Below are 27,866 nucleotides of genomic sequence, written 5' to 3'. Positions count from 1 at the left end.
AAAAGGTATTTTGGAAGGTTCTCAAAGTAATTATGGTGTGCCCTTTTCCACTCTGAAAAAAAAAAAATATATATATATATATTATATCCATGTATGTTTTGACCAAAATTGTGAAGTCTGGTTCTGGGTTGCCAGTTACAGAAAGTAAAGTGTTATCTGGATTATGGCTTTAAGGCAAAGAGGACACAAGAATGTTTTTACATCTGCTTATCAAGTTTGCACTGGACATTCATGTTAGAATAGCAAATCAGGACTGGTTGTGGGAACCATTATATATGACGAGAGGCAGTTGATGTTTGATTCCATTTGAGGTACACTGATATGCAAAGTGCAAACACTGAAAACGGTCAAAATATCCATGTTGAGACAGGAAACATCTGGAGACCCTCAGTTGAGTTCCTACAGAAATAAGCGTGAAGAAAGATTGACTACAATAACTATATAGCTTTTTTTTTTTTCAAACTGAAAATAGATGAAATGTATGTAGCAAAGTTGATCAAACACTTAATTGTTTCTAGGCAAATCAAAGCAGGTTAGCCTTATACGAGGGTGTAAGCTGTCAAACAACTGGTCAAACTCTCGTTGTGTTTGCAAACTTTCCCATGATGCGGTGGCATTTATAACACCAAAATAATGTACTCAAACCAAAAAGTAATGTATGTGTGATAATATACTACCATTACAAGAATGAGAATGAAGTGGGTAATTAAGCGAGCAATTTCACACCAGTCATGATGCCAACCCACGCTTATGTATCCCACCGACTCTTGCGTTTGGGCTTTGGTTGCCCATCTGTCGCAGCTGCTCCACTGCCGCTGCTACTGCTTACAGAGCTGCTACTAACATCACCGCCATGGAGGACTGCGCTACCACTGCTGCCGCTCCCGGCTTCAAAGTTCACCCCCCTGAGTGTCCAGCTGGAAGTCTTGCTGGCGTTGTCGATATCGTCCTGGGTCAGCTCTTCCTGCGGGCTCTCCGTCTGACCTTCGGCCGTCGCGCTGTCCACCTCCAGATTCCCGTCGCTGTCCCACCTGTTGGTACGGTGCCCGCCCCGCTTGTCCCCATGGGCGCCACCGCCGCGGTTCATTGTGATCCCTCGCATGTGCCCAAAGCTGACGTTGGCGCTGCGTGTGCCAGAACCGCTCTCACCGCCATGCGAGGTCGAGGATGATGACAACGATGAGGAGGGAGAGGTTGCAGAAGATACCGCCGCAGCCGATGACGATGATGACAACGACGATGATGATGACGACATTGACAACTGTGACGGCACATAGGATCTGACGGTAGGTGCCAGGGAAGAGTACCCTCCGGTGCTGCTACTAACCTGACTGCTGCTGATGGAACCCCGGTGGTGGGTCTGCGGGCGGGACTGGAACGATGGGGGAGGGGGCACGGCGGACATGGAACCACCCCTCGAGGATTCAAACTCCGAGTTGTAGACATTTGAGGCATTGGCGGGAGTGGAGCTGGAAGCCACAAAGTGAGACTTGTACTGGGCCTGCAGGAAAAAGCGTGATTCAGGAGAAAAACATTAGTGTAAATGCTCTTCACTTCAGTGTGAAAACGGAATACGGAATAGTATAACATATTATTACCCACGCCGATGAAAATCGGCAGGGGGTTATGTAAAGGGTTCCGTATGTTTGTTTCTTTGTTTGTTTGTTTGTTTTTTGTTTGTTTGTTTGTTTGTTTGTTTGTTTGTGTGTGTGTGTGTTTGTTTGTTTGTTTGTTTGTGTACAAGATAACAAGAGAACGGGTAAACGGATTTGCACGAAATGTTCAGGGGATGTCTGGATAATGACAGGAAAGAATCGATTAGATTTTGGTGATAATCGGTTGACCCTTGCAAATTCTGTGCGACCTTTAAGTTTTGACCCCATGGTATAGTGACCACTCCGAAAATTTCCCGTTTCTCACTTTGCGATTTTCCGCTACCATACGAAAACATAAACTCCCAAACGATCGGACTTCGCTGCTCAAATGTTCGTAAGAATTCCGAAATTTACGTTTAGGCCTATTTGAAGGACTATGTCCTTCTGGATTTATGAAAGTTCGTTCTCCGTCGTCACAAACTGGCCCGTATTTTGATGATTTTTCAAATTAAAATTGATTGTTTTTTTCGTTGGAGGAGCATTTGCTCGGTCGCAGTCACACTGCACGATATGCGCGCTCAATGTCAATGCGTGTGCAAGGCCGCTGAAAATGCATCGTGCTCTACCCTGTTGGTGCAAAATAGCATCGGGGACGTTGCGGCGCTCGTTGGTGACCGAATACTGGTGCAGTAGACATTTGCATTTAACCCTTGCATTGAATAATTCCCGTAGACACTAATCATGGGGTAATTGCCTAGGGGGTACGTAAATTTTGTTTTTCTTTTGCGCTTTTGTGGATACCATCAAAGATCGTACACTCATACGACCTTTGATATCAACACACTCTCGGCTTGCTATAAGCAAAATATCCCGCAAGAAAACAGCGTATTTCTCGATTTTTAGCGCTTTTTCCGCGACCCGTCGCGTAGACAATACTCTTAAAACTGGACTTAATTCGCGCGCGCTTGGAAAAGTTCCGAATCTGCACTTTTGACGGTGGAATTTGGGATTTTCGATGGATTTTTGGAGGAGACTAAAGGACTTTCCTGTGGTGAATGAGTGTTACCGTATGTGAAATGATGTGATTTGCGTGTGATGTGACTGTAGAACCAAAGATCGTACACTTCAGTGTACGATCTTTGGTAGAACGCACTGGCTGGTGACAAAGGACACTGGCAATTAAGTGACCGAATTCTGGTAGATGACCGAATGCACAGTATGTTTACCCCGACTTTGTACAAGGCGTGGGTCTGCCGCCTTTGACGGCCCCTCTCTAGTTACCTATGCGAGGTAGCTTTGCGGGGCAATTATAGTTGGTATTTTGATCGGTCGTAAAGGTCAGCGGGCGATATTAGTGCGTATCACCCTCCATCTGGGTCTCGCCATTCACTTTACATGTAAACATTCCTGTCAATCACAAAGAGGAGACATTCACAAATCTGGGACACATGCATTGCAGAAGAATGCTAACAATCAACTCATACAAGGTTGACCTCTTCCAGCAGCACTACGCGTCAAACAATGATGAGTCCATTTGTGCTGAATAACTGCACAGTGACCATCATTTATGACAACTCTCCAAATTGAAACAGAAGCAAATGCAAACCGTAAATAGTTCAGAGGTTTGAAGTTCGCCTGTTATAACTACCTATTAGTATCTTGGAAGTTGGAGTTGAATGATGTACATTGATGAACAATTTTGCAACTATTCAACATGTTGGTGATGATCTACAGGTAAGTAAAATGTGGCTTGATCGATTTCATAGTGTATAGCCATATTCACATATTTTCCTAATCTACCTAGGAGATAGGTAATAATTATGACAGGCCTCGAAATAGGATTTTGGAGGGGCAAGGCCATTTAGAAAAGGGCACTTTTTCCAAGAGGCCAGGGCACTTAGGTCAGTCAGAGGGGCACCAAGGCCACATTGGAAAGGGCATGTTGGGTGTTTATGAAAAAAGAAAGAGGAAAAAAAACCCGAGAAAAACAAACAAACACACACACACACACACACACACACACACAAAGTGCAACACACAACAAAAACCTCTTCCCTACAGCTGTAACACATTCCCGATTTCCGCGTTTCTATCAGGTGAAACGACATTTTTTAAAACAGGAATAAAACAACTAGGTATTGATTGAAACTCGACACCCTTTCAGGCCAGCCAGGCCAGGCTGCCATGTAACTTCAAAGCAAATTCCGACAGCTGGCTGGCAAAACCACATGGCAAAGGAATTTTTTGCGCGCGCGTGTGAATTGCTCGATGGAGGACCTGGGAGCATGGGTGATTAGTCTGTGAGCTATCAAAAGCAGACCTTTTGAATAACTGCAAACGTCATGATACTATTTTGTCTTCCTTTTGGCCTCAAAGAAAAACATCAAAAAGACGAGTTGAGTATCACAAGTTTGTACATCGCCATACAAATAGATTACTACACTCACGTCATGACACGAAATGAATAAATATTCCAAGACAAAAACAAAGCAGCCTCGGGTATCTATAGACGGTGACATCGAGACACCATGCATTCACCATGCACGTTGGGGAGCAACGTGTTGGAGTTGGCAGGGAGGGGTGATCCAGAAATTTGTGAGAACTTCCCGAGTTACAATCTCAAAGCAAAGCTCAAGCTTCTTGTGGTCTCACGCCCAGCAAATCTGCGTGCTAGTTCTCAATTCCAAGGAAGTTTATCTCTGTATCTGTTGAGTTATTTTTGCTGAATCACAGGAGCTTATCATGCCTGAAGTTCAAATGGAAGGTTGCCAAAAATTTCATATTCACAAAGCTTCAGAATTTTCTGACACATTGCCTATTATATTCATTTGAAATGGCAAATTTAGAGGGTACAAATCAATGTGGATGATGATCATCCACATCCGATGATTATCCACATACATGTATTTGCATCCTCAAAATTTGACATTTCAAATGCATTAAAAATCTTCGAGTAATTTATTTTAGGCTGTTGATGCAGCAGTAAAGGCGTCAGAAATTTCATATGAACTTGAATATTAGTCAGGATAAAGAAAAAAAAATCTGCACAAAAAATACAATTCTTTCTTTGTCACTGGTAGTCAAATTTCCGTTTTCACGAAAAATTTGACACTCTACTAACACCTCAAAATCGCAGGAGAGTGATAAGAAATAAAGAATCATTACGTTTGTAATCCTGGGTCTTTGCCCTGGGGCTTCGACTTGAGCTATCTTTGATAATTAAACATTCTTTCCCTGTTCATCTCCAAGACCCCAGACAGTTCATGACCTCCAAGAATGCGCCAGTACGCGCGGTTTCTTCTGTTGATTGGTTTCTCTCTCTCCACCCCTCCCCATTTCCCAGTCTGGCACCTTGGCATCGTGGGATTTTTTTTTTTTCTTGGTGAACTTGATGTTCACTCTTTACTACTCTATCTGAATATATGCGCTGCCTAGCTAGTAACTCTATGGCCGCTGCGCTGCGGAGGCAGTCGGGATGGTAAAAGCCGGTCGGGCGTACATGTACGTACACGTCGTCTCGTATCTCGGAAAGATACTTTGAGTTTGAATCAGATATATTGGGACGCGAGTGAAGGTATGATATTTGAGATCAGGAAAGTTGTTCAAGCTTATTAAAGTGTAGACTTTGAGAAAGGGCATATTATACGTCATAAATAATAACTTTCATTCTAAAAGGGCACCACGGCCACAAGAAAAAGGGCACATTTTTGGGGGGGCCGTAACTTTGATTAAAAAAAAAAAGGCATTGCGGCCAACGAGAGGGGCACCGACGGCCATGGCCGTCGGTGGCGGTCGGTTAATTAGAGGCCTGTTATGATATTGACTGGCACTGAAAGAATATTGCCCTCATCTTTGACTCGGGCAATATTCTTTCAGTTGGGGCAATATTTTCTGGTATCTCCCTCAAGGCCAGTAAATATTATGTAATATATGCGATATATATTACATAAATCCTATCACTTTCACTGAACACATTACACAAAATCTTTCAGCTACTGTTAAACTGGAAATCTTTGTGAGTTTTGTGTGACTAAAGGTAAGTGCGAAAAATGAAAGTGAACAATTTTTTTCTCGTTATATACATTATCATTATACAGCTTTGATTCTGCAGAATTAAAATGACATGAAATTCATCTTACCCAGCCAAGCTGGGTAAAATTTCTACTTTAACAGTACAGTGGGGCATGTAACCATGCACATGTTAAACATTTAGCTGTGCAGAATAGCTTCCACAGAATTCAAATTTCATAAAGAGAATTCAAATTTCATGAAGAGAATGAAGAAATATCACAACCAATCACAGAAAGAGACATAATGGCAGGTATTTCTTTAAAGGGATAGTACAGTATTGGTGGAGATGAGAATTGGGCTTTTAACTTTTTGCGAGATACCAAGAAAACACTTATGATATAGCAAAGAGCATACCATTTTAAGAGGAATTCAAAGTTTATTTGATGAAAATCAGGTTTGGAATGACTGAAACATCCAAAAACAAAGTAAAACAAAGCGATCGTAATAAAGTGTGGGTCCCACACTTTATTAGAATAGCTCTTTTTTAGATATCTCAGCCATTTCAAAACCAATTTTCATCAAATAAACGTTGAATTCCTCATAAAATTACATGCTCTTTCATATTTCATAAGAGATTTCTCATTTTCTCACCAAAAAGTGTTAGAAACCTGAAATTAGGTCTCAACCAAAACTGTACGATCCCTTTAAAGCTGAACGCTGGTACAAGCTACTCTGATGCCAAATACACTTACGAAAAACAAACAAACAAACAAACAAAATCTACTATCAGGATAACTATAACTATCTGTAATACAGTCCATTTTAGAATGACGGAATATAAATTCAGTAAAAGTCTTCCCTGGATGCAAAACCTATTCACGTCAAAGGTGCATATGAGAAAGATGTTGCCGTTTTCTAAGCGAGCTTTGTCATGGAAATACACTGGACTTACAGAAAATGCATTCCTGACAGCATTCAGTCTGCTGGTGTACAGGCCTCCAACACCTTTATCGCCGTCTTGGGAGCCGAGGAACTCTGTCATCGATCCCTCTCCCTTTGCTCCTCCTCCCGATCCAAAGCTCGGTCGCTCACGGTAACCGAGCCCGCCGCCGCCGATGTTCAGCCGCTTGCCCTTCTCGGCGCGATAACGAGATTTCTTGAAGAAGGGGTTCTGCCAGAATGGGTACATTTAAGTGGAAAGGCAAATAAGCAAAATGTTGGGTTACGAAATGTGCATGATAAATGAATACCACAATTGAGCACACTAGGCAAACCTATACTGCAGAGATGAATACAGGCCAACCTCCCTTATCCAGCTTTGTCGGGACCGGCGCCCATCTAGATAAGCGAATTGGCCAGATATGGGTGAAACAATCTTTATTTACATGTACATGAAGCTGAGTACCAAGTGGTAGCTACTGTAGTTAAAAGGGCATTGTACCGGTTTTTTATTTTTTTATATGTTGTTCTTTTAATTCTAAAACACCCAGCGGTGCAAACAGATTCAAAATTTCATAACGATTTAGTCCGTAATTTCATTTTGAAAATGGAAATTTTTGGGCGAGAATTATGCTAATGAGCTGACGAGCTCGGATGTCGTGATGTCACAGGTGCCAAATATATCACTGATTACAAGCCCTCGCATACGCGTGCGTTAAATCGTGCCGAGTAGCAGACGACGCTTAGGCCCAATTTAGCTAGCAGGCGGCACTTGTGTACTGTCCTATCCATGCAGCTGTCTCAAATTTCGCTGAACCAAATCGCACCAAAATTACAGGATATACGTCAAAGCATATTTCAAAATAATGTATTATGTTTGAACGAAATCGGTAATCGAGAAGTATCAATATTGACGCCGATTTTCAAGTTGTCACTAAAAAAAAACTCACTCTTCGCGAGAGATCTTGGTAAACGCGACATGCACAATCTAGAACTGAAGTTAGCCGACTAGTCCTGTGCGAACGGGGAATTTGCGCGGGAACTAAACTAAAAAATGTCATGATTTTGGCAATTTGTGTGATTTACGAACTATATTTTTCATTCAACTTAACTCAAATAATTTTTAAATTGATTCTTTGCTCCCGATTACTTGAAAGATTTGTCTCATGATATTAGATGGCTAACTTCAGTCTGTGCGTGCGCAGGCAAGTAGGGCTACTACGCCGCGATAACTCTTGTTTAGTCGTACAGTCTCTACAGAGCAGATTGTTTTTAGCGACGACAGGAAAGTCGACAACTTCACTTACGCTTCCCGACTTGCTATTTGGTTCCAATTAGCGTGAGCAAGTGGACATGAGTCATAAAATATTTCTTGTGATTTTGGTGCAATTTGGTTAAGTGAATTTTGAGATATCTACATGGATACGGAAGTACTCTAGCACTATGCCTACACCAGCGCTTGGATCGCGAAGCGGCGGCACTGTTTGTTTCTACGTGGTCAGGCCACTCTTCCGAGGTATGGGCCATGGGTCGTACTAAAACTAGATCTAAGTTAGTCCTTGGTGTTAATACGACCACAATGAGATTTATCTCGACTACAAAAACATTGAAAATCCATAAAGCAGATACCTTACCTGCAAAATTCAGCACAGAAACAACAGGGCCTGCAGCACAAGGGCCTAGATCTAGCGGCAACGCTAGACCTTGGAGTCTGGACTTTCGTCTGGACTTTCTTCAAGTTCTGGCAGCAAGGGTAAGTATTGCATACTAAACCGTTTACTAGTACACTGTGCCTATTATATAGCGCTGTGCACGTACAGCTGTCGACGGGCGGGCGAGTAGAATCTTCTCGGTCCTTGACTGCTCACTAGTCCTAACGTTAGTCCTAGTTCTAGTCTAGCGTCTCTACTGAGTGCCGTTTTCTTCTAACTAGGCGTAAACCGTGATTGCCGTTGACTATTTTTTGGATTTAGATTTTAAGAATCACTCAGTCCTCATCTTCGTTAGATAGTTTGAACTGTGATGTCGAACCATTATCGCTCATCATCAATGCATACTAGTTAGTGCAACGTTACTTACACACAGTTTTCTATGGGCAGCACGTTCGGACATGATGCCAATTTCATTTTGCATATCTGGAATATTCCCCACAAATTTGATCTAAATAAAAAGCTTTTGAAGGGATTCCTTTTAAAAATTAATGAATATTGTTTAGCATGTTTATTTCAGCTCCATATTGCAATTTTACTAAATAACAGTTTTTGCAGTACTTCGTGTGAGATTTCATCAGTAAATTGACATGTGTAGTTCGTTTTGCTAAAGTTGGAGGTTGGCACCTGTGACGTATGCCAAATTGTGTGGATCGTTCCTTGGCTTGCTCGTTTTCATTTTTTTCAAAAAATCATTACAGGCTTATCCTGGGTTGTAGAATCCTCTCTTTCCAGTTGTAGGCGTCAAAAAATGTAGATTAGAATTATCAGACAAGTAGAAAATGTCAGTACAGGTTTCTTTTAAAGGGAACGTACACATCAACAGTGGTGTAATCTATGCTAACCTTTCAAACGTAACGTCCGTTTTTATGGAAATTGAAATATTTTCATGCAAAATTCCCAACATGTTTCTGTTGGGAATATTCTAGGAAAATCGGGTGAGTTTGGTAGAAGTTTTATTTGAGTTGAAAAATCACTTTTCTTTACTCGACTTCACTGTGTGAACATGTCCGGATAAGAGAGAAGTCCGGATAAGAGATGGCCGGATAATTGAGGTCAAACTGTATATACATCTTTACCACCACAACATTCTAAGTACATTTACTAGCCTCATGAACAAAACGGGTGGGTCTAACAAATAAGAACACTAAACAGGATTTTAAAAAATGAATGGGGGAAAAAAAAAGAACACTCACCTGCATGGCAAGATCTAGCAGAGACTTTGGCACAGCTTGATCGGCGCCCTCTAGGTTCCGCACCAAGTCGCCTGCAAACTGTGACTCCTTCTTCAAGATGAGAGTGTATGCGGTGCCCTTCTCACCTGAAGTGAAAATACAGAAAGGACAGAAATACAGTACTTTGATAGAAAATATCCTGATCAGCTCTCTAAATGCATTAATTGACTCATCATCTGGGGACTTTGAGAATGGACAAGCAAAGACATCCTATGCTCTTGACTTTGTTTTGTTCTGTTTTTACTGCAAAAGTGAGGGAGTATCGCCCATTTCTCTGTGCTCACTTCATTTGAACTACCTTTGAGTGTCTACCACTAGGAATCAAACCAGTAGCTGCACACAGGATATACATGTTCAGCAGTTTGTTTTGCTCACAGTGCCTATAAAAACACTGTGATTTTAACCTTCTGTTTTTATGAATGATACTGAGATTTTGAACTTTCAACAGAGCTGTTAGATTATGCTTTGTTCTAGTTCTGTCAATCAAAATTTGGGAATGTTCCCAAAAACCCAAGCCTGGTAGTATCTTATGCTGACGCTAAAAATTTTCAATATACTGCCTGTAGCTGCATACATGTCACTGTATTCCAGTGTAATCTACATGTTTCTGATTTTATGATAACTGTAATATACCTTCTACCACTCAGTCGGATTATAGTCTTTTTAAAAGGGAATGGAACCAAAATGGCTGCACCAAAACTTTTAAAAATCCATTACTTTTGAACAGATGGTCTGATTTTCCTCAAACTTCAATGAAGTGTTCTGCTAATATTGCTGCATTCCCTCAATCCACATGTATATTTGGGCTTCATTACCCTATAACACAGAGCAGAAACCCCCAGTGGCTAACGCATGAGTGACTGGTCACTAGGCCAGTCTGTAAATCCACAGACGAAACCAGCACAGCCTCCCACACTCACTAATGGCTCACTCACTCACCTGCTCTGCCTGTCCGTCCTATCCGGTGGGTGTGGGTGTCGATGTCTCGGGCCACATCGTAGTTGACAACGTTCTTGATGGATGGGATGTCCAGACCCCTTGCTGTACGCAAGCATGAGGCAAAACACATGACATGCAGCTCTGCAATATCATTTCTGGCACAAACACAGCCATGATTTCTATATCTGAATTCTGATTAGACTGCAAAATATACGCATGACAGAACCTCTCTTTTGTAATTCTCTCTATTCCACAAATTTAGTCTACCTGATATTAACGAAAGATTAATATGCATCTGACTTTGTGCAACAAAACAACAGCAAAACATCACTTGAAGTCTGCCTTTCACAACTTGAAAATCAGTTAAAGAAGTTAAAGACGCCATCAAATAGCTGTACATAAGCCACAGAATATGATTGCTCATCTATTTGAGTGGTTGGCCCTGACTAGGTACTTCTTATCAAGCTTCGTCTTTTCATACCTGCCACATCTGTAGCCACCAGTATTGGGATAGCACGCCTCTTGAAGGCCGTAATGATCTCATTTCTCTCCAGCTGGTTCATGTCTCCATGCAGCAGACCCACTGAAAGCAGAACAAGGAATATGGGGTCACCACTCTCTTACGCACATAATCCAGTCCATCATGACATCGATTCACACACACAAACACACAAATACAGCACGCACTCTTACTGATCAATTGAGACCGAGACATTATATCTGAAACAAGGTGTATATGAGATTCATTTCTGGCCATTTCTTCAAGATATATCTGTAGCTGAACATACAGAAATATTCTCACTGCATTTGGTTTTCTTACTTTTGACTTCTACTTGCTTGGCCTATTCAGGCAGTCTTGCTAAATTCTATATCTCACTTTCATTATGTAATCATGTGCAAAAATTATACTCTATGCACATGTTAATTACTAGAGCGGACTCTGACAGATATGTAGGATTCGAACAATGATATCAGATCAAAATGCACTTTGGAAGTATCTCAGAGATCAATGAGCTGCAAAAGTGCTCTGATTAAATCTAACCAATGGCACAGTACACTGGAACCCCCTCACCCTATTCCCCCTGGGGGGGGGGGGGGCATTTTGGATTAAATTGAATTGAGTTGAATTGAGTTGAATTGAATTGAAATAAATTGAACTGAAATGAATTGAAATGAATTGAATTGAACTGAATTGAATTGAAGTGAAGTGAAGTGAAGTAAATTGAATTGAGTGGAATAATTGAGTTGAGTTGAATTGAATTGAATTGAATTGAATTGAATTGAATTGAATTGAATTGAATTGAATTGAATTGAATTGAATTGAATTTTCTCATACCCTGGAAGTCCTTCTGCTTCAGGTTATTGGCCAGCTCCTCAGCATTGACCTTCTTTGTGACGAAGATGAGCACGCTGCCCTCGGTGGTGAATCTCACTAGCCGTGCCCGGAGCCAGGGAAACTTCTGGGCCTGGTCTGTAAAGATCTCTACCACCTGCATGACATCCTGGTTAGCCTGCGGGATGGAATGTGGAGCAAAATATTTTTTTCTGCTATTGTTTTGTAAGTCTTTTAGTCCCATTTCCCAATTCCACACTCATCACTTCAATATCTCTGCTTGAAGTTTAAACATAGTTCTCAGAATTGCTCAAATTCATCTTCCACCTTTTGGAATGTGCTCACAATATATTGAAAGGCGCTACTTGTCTTACTGACGGAATTGGCCAGGATGAATACTCGTTTCGGAGTATCTTTCAATTAAACATTTTTCGAGATATTGGGATGAAATGCTGATGGTGAATATTGCTGAAATGAGACATCTTAATATAAACAATTAGGACTCATAATTGGCATTTTCTGAGCACTTTATAAGTGAAAGCCTTGTTAAACTGACACACACACACACACACACACACACACACACACACACACACTCCTAACAGGATCAAATCCACACTAAGGTCCTTGTGCCAGCCAAATGACCATCGAAAACTACTTTGCAGAGACATTTCCATTTGCAATCTCATGCCATCTGGACATCTCACCTCTCCGATGTCTCCCTGGATGACCCGTATGGGGTCCATCAGAATGTCCCTCGCGAGCCGCTCAACCTTCTTCCTGAACGTGGCACTGAACAGCAGCGCTGTCAGAGGGGCACAAATCAAGGGACAAGGACATTATTTTATCACATATAATCTCCTCCACAACAATACAACTTAATTACATACATTGTAGACCCTATATAACAATATAATTAATCACATCAGGAACAAGTTGTGCCAGTGGTATGTTTGCTGTGTTCACAAGAAGTTGTCCTCAATGAGACAAGAATGTATGCCCTCTACATTGTAACCAAGGGAGACAACATAATTTGGCGTTGCATCAAACACAAGACAGTAATGTCATCATAAAATCCAGAACCAAGATGTTTGAAACAGACCCATTCATTGACTAAAACTTGAGACTTTCTGGAAAAATTGAGGCTATATGGCAAATTTTGTGCATTACTGTGGAACAAAACGAAGTATAAAACAACTTGCAAATCACCTCAGAATCAATTCATACATAAAATTGCCACATCTATTCATACATGACATTTTGCAATTTGTTCCTAAATTGCCAAAAAAGGAGGACGGCAAGGAAACATTAACACACATCCAAAGACATATTGTTATATGATTAGACAAATGATCTGTAATTGAGGATATTTGTAAGGCTCTCCAAGTATTGAACAGTAATACAGCATTTGCAGGGGATCCAGAAATTTCATAAAGAAGGGGCGCATTTACAAAATTAAAAGGGGGCGCATAATAAAGGGGGGGGGGGGGCAAGTGCCCGGTGCGCCCTCTCCTGGATCCGCCACTGATTTGTGACTCAAACTGGCAATAACTATGCAGCTGCTTCATCAGTCATACAAGGTTTGCATACTGGTAGATAGTTCTTTCCCACAACACACACACACAAACACATTAAATAATCTGTACTTTGGACAGTTCAGCTGTAATAAGCATTAAGCTTACTCTGTCTGTCTGGCCTCACATGGTTAGCGATGGAACGCACCTGAGGTTCTAGGTATCAAAAGAAAAAGATAATAGACAAACATTAATTAAATGCTTCAAAACAATATGTTTGTCTGGAACTCATGTAACATCTGTACTTGTGTGAAGGAAGCAAACCATTTGACATAATGTATGCTAACTTATATCAAGACACACCTGCAGTCTTTCTGAGATGTCTACATTCATTATGTACTGTTGGCATTTAACCCATCTCCTCCTAGATTCCAAAATCTTCATAGAATCTGTGCAGGACGTGCTAGACTCCTGTTGACAATGGCTTAAAGGGATGGCATAGTATTGGTTGAGGTGCTGATTCCGCTTTTAACTTTTCGCAAGATACTTAGAAACCACTTTATGAAATTTCAAACAACATACAATTCTAGAAGGAATTTAAAGTTTATTCTATGAAAATCAGTCTTGAACCAGCTGAGATATCCCAACACAAATAAAAACAAAGTGACCCTAATAAAAGGTGGGTCCCACTTGTTATTAGGACCACTTTGTTTTGGATATATTAGCTATTTCAAAACCAATTTTCATCTAATAAATGTTGAATTCCTCTTAGAATTAGAATTACATACTCTTTCATAAGATGTTTCTCATTATTAAAAAAAACAAACAAAAAAAAACCTGAAGCCCATCTCAACCAAAACTGTACTACCCCTTTAATATCGCACTACATGTCTACAAACTGTTGGCAACGTGAAGCTACAATGCAGACGTCTTGAAGATTGTATTAAAAAATGGAAAAAAAACAACAAACAACAACAACCACAACCACAAAACCTTCTGTGCACTGCATCAGTCCTACACGTCACCTGCATGTTACAGTCCAACCGAGATAAAGTTTGAAAATGAGATATTTAAAACTTTGGTAACAAAACTTGCTCGGAGTTTGATATTGTTAGCTCTCTTCTAGAACTGAAACATGAATCTGTCTTGGCTATTAACGGTGATCTAACTCTGTAGATATAATCACAGGGATCACTTCTAAGAATCAAGTGAAAATAAGTTATTTGACAGTAAATAAGCAGCCTCTCTCCCATTTCATACAAGATGTTAAAAGCTACAGTACAACTCCCATGTCAATGTGGAGTCACAAACTCACCAAAGCCCATGTCAAACATGCGGTCAGCCTCGTCAAAGACCAGGTATGTGACTCTCCTCAAGTTAGTGGCCTTCTTTTTCACCAGGTCAATCAGGCGACCCTACACAAGCAGAACATAAGACTTTTGAACTATGACCTGTCCTCATGTTGTCTCTCAATACAACCTATCTCTCACGAATGACCACTGTTTGCGTTTAATCACACTCTTGCACTACAATCTATTTCATTGCAATACCTTCCAGTACAGTTTTATACAAGCAATATAACAAATTGTAATTTTATAGTGTTTTGCAGTCTTCTGAGCTGTATCCTGTGCATCTAAACTCCAAAGTAATGAACAAATAATGAGAAATACTACAAACTGTGTATCAGGTGATTTACATTGTAACAACAAATGGAGCAAAGTACCTCCAGGTTGGTATGATTGAGAATTATCAAATGACCACAGGTCACATCAAGCAGAGACAAAGAAAATTTGTTTGCCACGCTTTATTTTTTCAGTCAGACATTGTTTTAACTGGTCTTCCACAACAAATTGCTATATGTAAGCCTTGAAGGTCAACAAAATGGGTCAAATTCAAGTGAAATTGGCCAAAATTTCCAATCTACATCAACATAAACACATTTGAGACAGCTTCTTCTTCCCTGAAGGAGAAGGAATATTCCCTTGACATAGGAACAGCTGGCAGGTATGATGTTTTAGGTACGATGCTTCTTGTTACTAAACCCCTACAACTCTTCAACTTCATACTTTTTGTAAGCTAAGGATGGTAATTCCAGCTATAGAATGGTGGATGTAGCTGTGTGCCAGCACATACACAAGCTATTACTGTTTGTGAACTTACTGGAGTTGCTACAATGACTTCAGGACCCTCCTCACACGCCCTCTGCTGTTCATGCATGTTGCCACCACCGTAGGCACACACGCAGTGGATGTTGTAGGCCTTGCCAAACTTCTTCACCTCAAGGTAGATCTGAGAAATGCAGAGAAAACATAGTTCTAGGATTCTATGTCAAATCTAATTATAATCATGATATTTTCTACAATTTAATCACTACAATTCGTTTTCAATATGTCTCCTCTTGTGTCAACATCCATGAAGGTGCGTGGAGACAAATTTATCTCTGCCATTTAGAATCCCTCGCGAAGACTGACCAATATGAATACATCTTGCTGTTTCCAGGGAAAGAAAGGAATCTATGACAATAGCTTTGTCAAACTGTACAGGCGTTTGGGTCTTTTAGTTCAAAATCTGTACACTTATCCCTGCTGACGAAATTTTCAAACATTCCTAAGGTATGCCAATGAGAGCTACAAAACAGACTATTTCTCCTTTCTTTCAGAATCTGTGCAATGAATATTATGCTGAAACATTTCTGCACATCAATGCCACCTCCACAACAATCTCTATTTGAGAGGTGCTTATCCGGACACTTCCACCACATATTAGACAAAGTTAATATTAAGCAGCTGAGTATATAGGAGTATGTTGCTATGACAACACATTACCTGCTGTGCCAACTCCCTGGTGGGTGCACAAATGAGTCCTATTGGACCATCTCCCTTCTTGATCTCTTTCTGTGTAAAAACGAGAGTGAGAAGAATCATAATAGATCTCTTACAAGGAATGTGAATGTTGTCCGTTCCCTTCAAATGCATTGTATCATTAGACATACCTGGGTAGTGAACACACAAGTTGCATTCCTTTTTAAATACTGAACAAGCACAAGGATAAAGGAGATGTGTACATCAACATAACACAAATGCACTCAGATTTCACGAAGAGAGAAACCTCTTGAAATGCACATACATGTAGATAGATATAAACAATAAAGATCTAGTCATTACACCTCCTTGAGAAGTGAATACTCATACATATTCAAATTTTAATTGTTCCTAACACATTGGTAAGAGTAGATGTGGTATGTGGACTAATACAATGAACACATGTATTACAGATGAACATCTGATCATTGATCTGAACACTATGCCCATACATGTTTTTAAATCTTCTGCTAATCTCATAGTCTGCTTTCAAACATTAGGAACTCATCTGAGTGTGACCCAAACTCACCTGATCCATGATATGAACCAGCATTGGCCAGACAAAGGCCGCCGTCTTGCCACTCCCAGTCTTGGCTATGCCAATGAGGTCGCGACCTCCCATCGCAATGGGCACACCCTGGAAAGGGAGATGGTAACACTCTTTGACATTTCTTGCAGGAGAAGGTAGCAAAAAGTGAGAGGTAGCAGAACAATGGTATGAATAGAAGTAGGTGTTAAAGAAAGGTAGTTCAACTTTGCATTCTAGGATGTGCAATACAGGTGTAACAAGGTATCGTAGAATTCTAGTACACTCAAAATGATGACAAAGATCATCTCATGATCTACAAGAAAGGTATGGACGAAAAGCCTCATTATCCAATGTTATCGAAATCATCACAGTATTAGCCATTGTCCACGTACCTTCCCTATTATCATCACCATCATCATCATCACTTGTATCATTATAATCATCAATAGCACATGCACAAAAGTAACACTTATTACCTCTGCCAAGGGAGGAGATTATGTTTTCATTACCATTTGTTTGTCCATGTGCAAAATAACTCAAAAAGTTGTCCAGGGATTTGGATGAAATTTACAGGAAAGATTGAAAATGACACAAGCAACAGATGATTAAATTTTGGTAGTGATCCATGAATTTTTGTGGATTTTATGAAGGATTTTCAATATTTTGGCAGGTAGGGTCAATGAACTTGGCAGTTCAAGCTGAACATTTTTGAGGTTTTCATATGCGCACTAAAGTGTGTGCTCTAGTTTCTGCTAGGGAGAGGTGCACCGCGCAGCTGAGGGTTTATGACATAAAAAAGGCTTCTATATTGGGAAATCGGGCGATTTTTTTTCAGCATGCATACGTATAGGCCTAATGGTTGGAAATCACAGATCTCCAAGGAAGAGCAAGATCATTGGTGGAAATTAGCTGCTTGGCGGAGGTCTGCACTCTCAGAGTGCTTCTCTAGTTCCCATTAGCATCATCATCAACACAAAAAACACTCAACATCATCCTCTCGACCATTGGCTTTATCAGTATCATCACCATCACCACCACTGGTGTCACACCCACTTTTTCTCTCGTGATCATCGCAATCATCAACATCACCATGAAAATCGTCATCAACAGTGTATCATCAGTTACCATCACTCTTCCGTCTTATCATTCCATACTGTTGTATCTCACCTGAGCCTGGATCGGTGTGGGGCTGGAAAAATCTGACTTCCTGATGTAGTGCATCAGCTGCTCGTCAAACCCAAAATGGGCAAAGCTGGACACTGGCTTGGGTGAATCTGCACCCGAGACCTGCCAGGAACGACAAAGACGCAGCAGCAAATAACAGTGTATCTGTCAACATCAATCCTATCAGAAATATTATAGTGTGTAGAGAAATTCACTCCAAACAACAATACAACATAGATGTAACAAGTCAAGTGGTATATTACATACATTACCTATTGATGTACAACTCTGCATTTGGTTGAGATATTCCATATTTAGTCATCTCCCAAAATACACTGTTTTTACATGTCACCACTTTTTGCCCTTGCTCATTTAATTTTTCATAACCTAAATTCAGTTCTATAAACCTATTCTGTGAAATCACAGCACTCTCAAATGTTGATAAATAACAGACAATGTTATGCTAATTACTTCATCTTTACAAAACGTAATATATATATGACCTTAAAAAGAACCAGCCAAAAGAACAAAAATAAATTGATAACATAAAAGCATGACTGAAGGGCTCCATGCACATCTCCAACTCACCCGGATACCAAGTTTCTTGCGAAGATCAATGACTTCTGAGTAGTTGAGACCTTTGATTGCATCGTGCTCTTCATAAAAGTTCTTGGTGAATGGATCATAGTCAACCTGTGGATCGAAAGACAATGGAATAATAGAATAATGTTATTTCAATGTATGCATGATATCACCATCATAAATTTCAGGGGATGTTGTCACAACATTGTGGGAATTAGCTTGCGTCTCTTACCTAGATACTCTCTATGAATATTTCAGTGTGAATAATTATCTCTAAAAAGACACCTTCCTGAAAAGTATACAAAATCAATTCACAACACGAGATACCGCAGAAAGCATAATTTTGTCATAGTTACAAGAGACTGGTTGTAAAGAAAAGCTGTTGCAACATGAAAAATGCCATTAGTCGTCAATGCAGGGCAGCACAGAACTTAACTGTGAATAAATCAGCACTGAATTGAGGAATTCATGAAAATATTTTGAACAGGTCATTATTTATCCTTTTGAACTGTCTCATGTCATCACATGTTATGCATCTTTCTACTGTAGTATGTATTGTCACAGGACTGTGCGCTGGAGTGTGCACTGGAGTGTGTACTGTACTGTAGGCATAGGTCATGTGTTAAAGTACACAGGTCATGAGTGTGTGTGCCTGACCCAGTGTCAGGTCAGTATAAAGTTTAGTGCAAGTGCACTAAATTGATAATTAATTTATAGGGAAATATAGATATTATATAGTCTGGCAAAAATAGTCAAAATTATGACTGATTGCCATTAAACCTAAAACAACAACAACAACAACTTGTCTTCAGAGTGTGCCTGGGGATTGTCATGGGGTAAAGGCTGATTTTTGCCACGGTGCTGTTTTGGATGCTGCTCATGCAATGCTGTTTACTGTACTTCTCAAGTCTCTCGCTCTGTACTTGAATCGACATACACTGCAGCTGTATTGGAGCTGATCCTCCTTGATTAAACACATTGGAACGGTATGTACCCTGACTGTAGACTCATTTTATGATGTCTTGACCTAAATAATAAGTGCATGTAGTGGGTGCTCATTGTTGGTGGTTGATCTGATGAGCGAGGGTATGAGGTGACCATGAGTGAGTGAGCAATAAGCTGAGGTGCCTGCCAGCCATATACTTTGGCGAGTATCCCGATTTGAGTTGATGAAAATACTCAGTAATAACAAAGAGGCAAATTTGTTACAGTATCAAGGGAAGAAATGGACAATCAGACAAAACAGCATCTGTTTCATCCAACAGCTAGTCTAAATTGCGATGTGCTTCATTGGTGATATATACTTGAGAATACTTATAATCTGACAGGCTTAAGAATAAACCTGTTCTCTTTAAACTTGTAGTTGACATGGTTTACTAAAAAGCAAACCCCCATCCCACCCCAAAATGAACAAATGAAATACAGTACTCTCCGCGTAATTGGGTATCGCTTAAGCGGGTGCTCCGTTTAATTGGGCAGTGCTGTCAGAGTCAGTTCCAATGCACATTAAAATTACCTGATAATCGGGTTGCCTCTCCACATAAACGGGTAAAAAATTTTCTTCTAATCTAATTTCTACCCACATTTTATCGCAGATATAGCACTTTAAGAAATCATGCATGTCAAATTTTTCACGGCTAATCACATTTTCTGCTTAATCTGCGAAGAAGACCGATCATTTTGGGAGTGATTACACATGCAAACACTTGTACACATACCGACTTGCCACACGAAAACGAACATTACAAATGTAGCTGGCACTCACAACTGCATAGACAGACAGGAGTTGAACACACTTGCGCTCTTGCCTTGCTCCGCAATAACGTTCACAATACGAGAAGTTTGCAACGAAAATCAGGCCATGCATCATCTGGCCAGCTCCATATAATTTGGCTTTTCCCCATGCAGTCACTTCTCAAAAAGTAGCGCGACGTTCTACGTGACTTGTGCACGCAAAGAGACGTATTCATTTCGGAAAACGTCTGCGTGTTAGCGAAGAGTCTATAGTCAAACGACAAAGTGTTCTGAAAACATATTTGTCCATAAAACAAAGCGTGTAAATTATATTGCTCGCGACTGAGCAAGTGTTAGGTGCATGTATTTATATTGTGCCATGCAAGCACGGGTGCTATGCATACAGTGTAGGTGTTTGCTGCAGTATACAATGCATGTAAATACACATTGTGTGTGTCAATTGTGAATGAGACGTTGTTCTCCTGTTGATCGGGTACTCCGCTTAATCGGGTAAGAAACGCTCTGCCCGAGCCTACCCGATTATGCGGAGAGTACTGTACATGCATAAAACCAATTAGACAAAAGGAAAAAGCATTTCACATACCATTGAATGATCCACCGGAGGAAGTGGATCAATTATCTTTGACCTCTCTGGTATGATGGGATTGCCATCAGCATCGTAGTCTATAGGATCGTCTTCATCGTTGACGGGCAGTGTGTTGAGGCCGGCCTCTGGATTTTCCTCCATGTACTTCATGTAGGCTTCCTGGAGGCATAGAAGACAAACAAACAAACAATGTCACTACAATCATTTTCTCACCACGCTTAGGGGAGGCCTCCTGGAGATACAGAGTAAAAAAAAAAACAAAACAAAACAAATAACAAGAATTAACTGTCATCATTATTCCTCTGTGAACTACAAACTGGCTTCATGAAGGCAAAGAAAAACAAGAAAAAAAATCATTCAAAACGTATGTCTCAATTGAGTTCATATGGGTGTCCAATACTTGTAAAGAAGCAACACGCAATCATGACAATTACCATGTGTTTCGATCAACTTCATTCTGAAGCTCCCAGAAGGCGCAAGGAGCAAAAACTCAAGAAGAGGGTGATTACAGTCCTATTTCCGTTAGTGAGCTCCATCTCAAACATTGCTTACATTGCTAAACATTCAAATTCGTGAAATTCTTCTGTCGAGATGTTTTCTCATTGCAACTGACTGACAACTTGTCAATCAGTTGCAATTGCTAAACATGTTCAATGCACTTTTCAGCAAATAAATCTCAGGTTTAATTTGCCACAGTGCTATTCTTCATATATGTCTGGCAGCTTAATCTTGAACAATTCTGACATTTGCAGAACTAACTAATTTTCAAGTGGTGCTTAACCCTTTATGCGCCAACACTCTAAGCTTTAACTCTTTATGTGCCATGGTGGAAACCCCCTGTGTGCCACGTTATTCTGAGACACGAAAGTAGCCATGCTTTGAGAAAGAATTCTGCTTTTCCAATTCGCATAACTTCTACAAATTTCTGTTAAGGTGGACATAATAGCCAGCAAAGTTACAGAGGAATGCCAAACTTTGCTTCGATATAAATTGTATGACAAATATATTTTCAGTTTGTCTTTTGAATGACGAGTTGCTATATTACTGTAAAGTCATGACTTTTGCACATAAAATCATGACAGAAACTTACAATATACACGCAAATCTAGTCGGGAACACTGCTTGATAGTCAATCACCACATAGAATGCAAGCCGTATGTGAGAGGAACAAAAGCGCAAGAAACGCTCTCATTGTACCGCGGGATTAGGGGATTTATCGATCGGTTTTGGTGGCTTTGTTTGTTGAGCAGAATATGCGAAGTTGGCACGGTGTCGACCGAGTCGGACGTGCGAACGTGGCACATAAAGAGTTAATATCTTGCCAATCATTGTCATCAGCATTCATTAATCCATCCAAACTTGGCATAGCTGTAAAGTCAGCAAGCTCACTCAGGTGTTTTTCACTAGCACTATGCACCATCACTTTTATTGTACATTAGTGACATTTAAAATCATCCTGTTCACCATGTCACCTCTCACTGACGCACGACACTTCTACCATCGCGGGATAGTTTCAAGGAACTGCTGAAAGGGATTACTACTTCAGGGTTCAAGGTTCAAGGTGTAGCGATGTGCCTCTCAGTCCAACAATAAGGCCAAGGTGATACAAGAGGGATTTAGGGGATTAGGTAATCTCTACTCACTGACAATCACTTTCCAGATATCTTTGCCAATTGGGGAACAGAGCACAGTAAGTGTTGATCTGAACAGTTAGTTGGGGTGAAAGCAGATTGAATATTTGTGTGCTTTTATTTTCGCGCTGGTTTCTGGTAGTGTGGAATGCGTGAAAATTTCAACACCGCGAAAATTTCCACTTTTGCAGTAGATGCCTAGTGGAGTGACTTGTAAGATATTGGCTATCAGTATTTGTTTCTTGTTGACAAAAACTCACCATCTCATCCAGCTCTTCAATGTCTTGCCTCATCGGTTTCTGAGATTTCTTCTCCTGCTTGACCTGCTGCTCTTTCTCTTCCTTTGCCAAATCGTCCTTCAAATGTGTGACACATCAAATCATCATCATCAGAAATGTGCCTTGTTGCTGTACAACCGTGCTCAAATTGTAAGCCTGGCTTGCAGACAAAGTTGTGCAATGGTAACAATAACATCAAACTTAAAAAAAAAAAAAAAAAGAGAACAAAAAAGTGGATGAACATTTGTCCTGAATGGCAGACTACACAAATCCCCATACATCCAGCCAATAAATACATCGCATCTGTAGACTAGAAACATTTGTGAAAAACTATGTGTACTTGCTGAAGCTAATGCATACAAAAAAGTACCCACACAGCTTCATTGACATATTTGAGCACACAGGCACCTTTGTGCAGCAGAACTACTGTTCATGTTTAACTTGCAACTTTGGGGTTTATAACAAGTTTCTTGTCTCTGCCTTACTAGTCAACACCCAGAATACTGTATCCTTTTAAATTATTGTGATGAGAGAAACAAGTAAAAATTCAATTATGGAGTAACTTTCCATCTTTTTGTGAGAACAGATACAAAATATGCTAAAAAGGCAATTTCCTTGTACTGCTTTCATATCTACTTTGCACTGACTTAGTTCACAGCAGCACAGCATAACTAGTTTCTTGAACCAAACTTTCCAACTCATGCAAAAGAGTGAGTCAAGTCCTGTTGTTGGACACCAGTAAAATATGTCTACTCAAGAGGACAGCACAGTAAACACTATTCATCAAATGCCCTCTGCATGAACTCCACCAAAAAGACCAAACCTGAATTCCAGCCATGAATGCATCCAGAGGATCCTCCTCATCGCTACTCTCCTCCTTTTTCTCCTCCTCATCTGCGAAGCGGTCCCGGAACCTGTCGCCATAGGGATCTGGTCTCTTAGGAGCAGGTCCACTACTCTCTTCGTCACTGTCAGCATCAAAGTACCTATCAAGAGATCAAGACACGATTTGCATTCAGTTGAGCATGCTTTCAAAGTATGTGGGAGAATAAAGTCTAAAAAGATTGTGGCATGCTGGATCTGTGGATAGAGTTTCTGATTTTGGCCAGCAAGATCCTCCAGTCAAAATCCTAGGACAATGTTGGTAAAATTTGTACCTCAGTAAACTTTCTTCCTACATCAATCACTGCAATCTTCATCATCATACAGTGCACTCCCATCTTAACAAACATGGTTTTAACTAAATTACATGTTGTATGGATACAACACATAAAAATTTGAGTCCCAAAATTATTGTTTATATCTTCTTATATACTTAAAATGTTTGGCTAACACAAACACCAACAGAGTTCAAAGTGTCAGTGTTTCTTCTCCAGAGGAAAAAAGAAAAACATAACAAAAGAGAAAATAAAAGAAGCCATCTTTACTCTTGCTCAGTGCGGTGCCTTTTCTTGATCTTTTCCAAGTCCGGCTCATCAAATCCCATGATAGCATTGCTGTATATGGATTTCTTCTCCCTGCCGCGACTGGCCGGCACAAAGCGGTTGTAAACACTTCCTCCTCCACGATACATGGTTGCAAAATGCTTTCCTTTTAAACCTTTAAAAAACAAGCAAACAAACACACAGACAAAATATAATCAATTATTAAACTGAAGACAAATCAACAGTAGAAAGATTGCAATTTCTTAAGTATGAAGCACAAATGCAAATGACAAGAAATCATCCAGAATTTAAATGTGTACTGCACTCACTATCAAACATCTTGGTATAGTAGTGATCTATTTGCTAAAAGAACATAATAACAATTTTAATATCAAACAATATTAAATCCCTTCCTCCAATGGCAATGCAATTCAACTGCTCCCCCTCCCCCTCCAGAAGACTTTAAAGGTTTTAAAGAGGTATGATTTTTGTGCACTCTCCTGCTAACTCTGCATTCGCTACCCCTGAGAATGATTCCCGTTAAGAATGTATTTTGAAGAAAATGATGACCTAGGGTTAGCAAGTAAGCAACGTTGGCCTACACACTCCTGGAATTGTCATGAAAACCGTTTCTTTTTCCTAGGATTTGTCATTTGGCATACATTGTCACAGAAGTGGTCCCCTTGATCCCCGGTCTTGATCTGCAGAGGATATCGATGGCCATATTAAACGGCCTTGGATCTATGGTGCATTAAATTAGAACATTTAGAGTCTAACTGGCTTTTGACATGACGTATAGTCCGGTATCCTATTACCGAACGGTATCCTATTACCGAACGCGTACTTTGTCAATGGAGCGCGTACAACAGCTCGAATACGCATTTATTGCACTACGCGCTGTTATCTCACAGGGGAAGCCAGTGCCGAAAATTGCTAAGCTGCAGCAAAACACAAAACAAAACGTAATTTACCTCAAATTTACGTAATAATTGCTAAAATTTCGATGTTCATTGTCCTGCGTTAATAAACATTGACCGAAAATACAACGTACGAATTTCCCCATACAGAGGGCGCACGTTCGGTAAATACAATACGATTTGCGTCGGTAAAAAGAGACAACTTTTGTGGAAGGGTTATTTGAAATACGGATTTTTTCTAGAAGTTGGCTTATTTTTCAAGTATTTTCGTTACAGCTAAAGTCATCAGCATTTCAATTATCTATAAGGATATTTTTGGCTGAATTATTGCATAATGTTGTCCGTTTGGAGCAATAAAACAAAAATCGTTCGGTAATAGGATACACCTCCATACACACATGACTGGAACGAAATTTTACTGGCATGCAATTAAACATCGACACAAAATGCAAGGTATGGGACTGACACTGCAGTTCTCACCGAGAATTTACTCTGGCACTAGGCTAAAACGGCGAAGGTTTCGGCTTCCCATGTACTTCAGATATGTGTAATAAACGGTATCAATGTTTAAAATAATATAGCAAAACAACAACTTACAGTATTTTGGTGGCAAAGATGAATGTTTTGACGTCGCATTAGTGTGTTCGACGCCAATACTCTAGATGCCACGCATGCGCACAAATTCAGCACAAGAAAGATAAATCGCCGCTGCTGCCACACACAACCGGCGGCGCCGTGGATTAGCATCGGTGATAAGTGCGTGGGCGCAGAATACAGTATACTAGTAACACAATGGCAAAAGCAAAAAACAAACAAACAAAAACAAAAACAAAGTTTAAAAAAAAAATCTACGGAAAATGTACATGTATGATCCAAAAATGACAAGTATATAGCCTTCAATGAGGCCCCCATCCATTTCAAGCTTAAAGGGGAAGGCTAGTAACTGATCAGTGGGAATCAGTGGAAATGCTGGGAGATGATTGTTCCAATCCTTATGGGATTCATTCAAGAGTTCATTGTATATCTATTGTTGTGTGAAAATGATTTGCTTCAGAATGGTCTCATATTCAAGTAATGTACAGTTTAATGCTTCCAGGTTAGCGTCCCTGGTCAGTGACTGATTCCCACTGATCAGTTACTAGCCTTCCCCTTTCATCGCTTACGATGGTGGTCTCCTGCGTTCATTATCTCTGTCATTTACTGAAAAATAGTGTATATTTTACTTTAGAAATTTGTATTCAATTTGTATCTGTTTGAATGCAGAAGTAAATCAAATCAAATCAAAATCAAATTCAATTCAATTCAATTCAATTCAATTCAATTCAATTCAATTCAATTCAGTTCAATTCAATTCCATTCAATTCAATTCAATTCAATTCAATTCAATTCAATTCAATTCAAATGCATCCATTCCAGTCAGATCGCAAATACACAGAGGTGAATATTTACATGGAACATGACATGCATCTAGAGTCTATAATTTCTACCACTAGTAGTTGTAGGCCTATACACTGATCAAAGCAGGATATATAGGCCTATGAGAAGTTAATACAAACAGGTAATTTGTGTTGGGACAGCTGGGTGCCCTGGGCCCCGTTTCATAAAACTTGTTATCAGTCAAGTTGTCATATACATAGTTGTTATAAGCTATACTGAAATCCTTGCATCTGATTGGCTAAGAGCTAATTTGTCATAGAAATGTGGCAGTTGTCACTGATAATTCAATAAGCTTTATGAAACGAGACCCTGATTAAACAGTGCGAATAAAATTGATACAAGAATACGTATAGGCATTAGCATACATCAATTTTGGACACACCAGGGAGGTCACCTCCATGGACACACACACACTTAGGCCTACACAAAATGGGCCGGCGGAACAAACAACTTTTATTGCACCATACAAAGGAATGCATAAGGTGTCATCACTTTGCGCCCCCCCCCCCCCCCCCCCCCCCTCCCCTCCCACTTTTTTTTCTTTCTTTTTTTTTCTTTTTTTTTTTACCCCGGACATGCCGGAAGTGCGTAAGTGGCACTAGAAAGAGAGAGATAGGAAACATTGAAGTGTGAGAGCGCGGTAAGAAGTTGGGTTTTTTGTTGTTGTTGTTGTTGTTGTTGTTGTTGTTTTGTTTTGTTTTTGTTTTTGTTTTTTTTTTTTTGACAACATTTATGAAGGCTGTTCCGTCCCCATGAAGTATTCCCGGCTGCGAACCCCCTCCCGAACAATATTCGCTGTAGTTTTGTGTGAATTCACTCGCGCAGATGCCAGAATCCATTGTCTGCTGCTAAGTCGGGAAAGCTGAATGTTTTGTTTTGTTTTGTTGGGGGGGGGGGGGTTCCGAATATTCCTTCAAATAGATAAAAATATAATATGTTTCAAGCAGCTTTTCTCGAGCATGCGTCATTCATATTTTACCCATAAAGGTCTCATAAATATGAAAGAAGAAAATATTATGGATGTTTAGATCATGAACATTTCATAAACGTCCACAAAAACTCACTCAAAATCGCATTTTGCTCGTGCAAATGAAAATTTGGTAGAACCACTGTCCATTGTTCTATAACTCAGTCGACTATGCATGAATTATGAACATTGAGTTGTGTATCACAATTATGAAAGAGAAGCGTATTTTTTCCATTCATGCATGTGCATCTCATTAAACAATTTATGATTATGTTCACAAAAAGTTGCAATGATATTCGGTTTCGTTGATTCTTGGACGCACTGTATACCTAACTTCTCATGTTTTGACGTTATTCAGCCAGGAAAAATATTTTTAATGTTTTGCATTTGCGTAGCAGAAATTCGAATTTTCGTAAACATTTTTTTTTTCAAAACTTAACAATTTTGTATTAAGCGATTT

General features: G+C 40.0%; 1 protein-coding gene across 1 annotated transcript; it reads right to left on the bottom strand.

Annotated features, from left to right (window-relative positions):
- Window positions 1–523: 523 nt before the first annotated feature.
- On the bottom strand, window positions 524–24,254 carry LOC139730251 (ATP-dependent RNA helicase DDX42-like). The gene is made up of 18 exons (XM_071641135.1): window positions 24,089–24,254; window positions 23,485–23,647; window positions 22,644–22,739; window positions 20,750–20,911; window positions 18,418–18,522; window positions 17,833–17,952; window positions 16,666–16,773; window positions 16,101–16,169; window positions 15,436–15,564; window positions 14,591–14,690; window positions 13,444–13,491; window positions 12,469–12,566; window positions 11,765–11,939; window positions 10,910–11,011; window positions 10,429–10,530; window positions 9,451–9,575; window positions 6,559–6,777; window positions 524–1,501 (listed from the first exon to the last, which is right to left on the bottom strand). Exons 1-18 carry the CDS (start codon window positions 24,232–24,234, stop codon window positions 749–751), a joined length of 2,820 nt encoding a protein of 939 aa, XP_071497236.1. The 5' UTR covers window positions 24,235–24,254; the 3' UTR covers window positions 524–748.
- Window positions 24,255–27,866: the final 3,612 nt, after the last annotated feature.

This window comes from Diadema antillarum, unplaced genomic scaffold, assembly GCF_040938485.1.
Source record: "Diadema antillarum isolate AM-2024a unplaced genomic scaffold, OU_Dant_1.0 seq00000300_RagTag, whole genome shotgun sequence".
Lineage (NCBI taxonomy): Eukaryota > Metazoa > Echinodermata > Echinoidea > Diadematoida > Diadematidae > Diadema > Diadema antillarum.
This window is presented reverse-complemented; position numbering and strand designations above follow the sequence as displayed.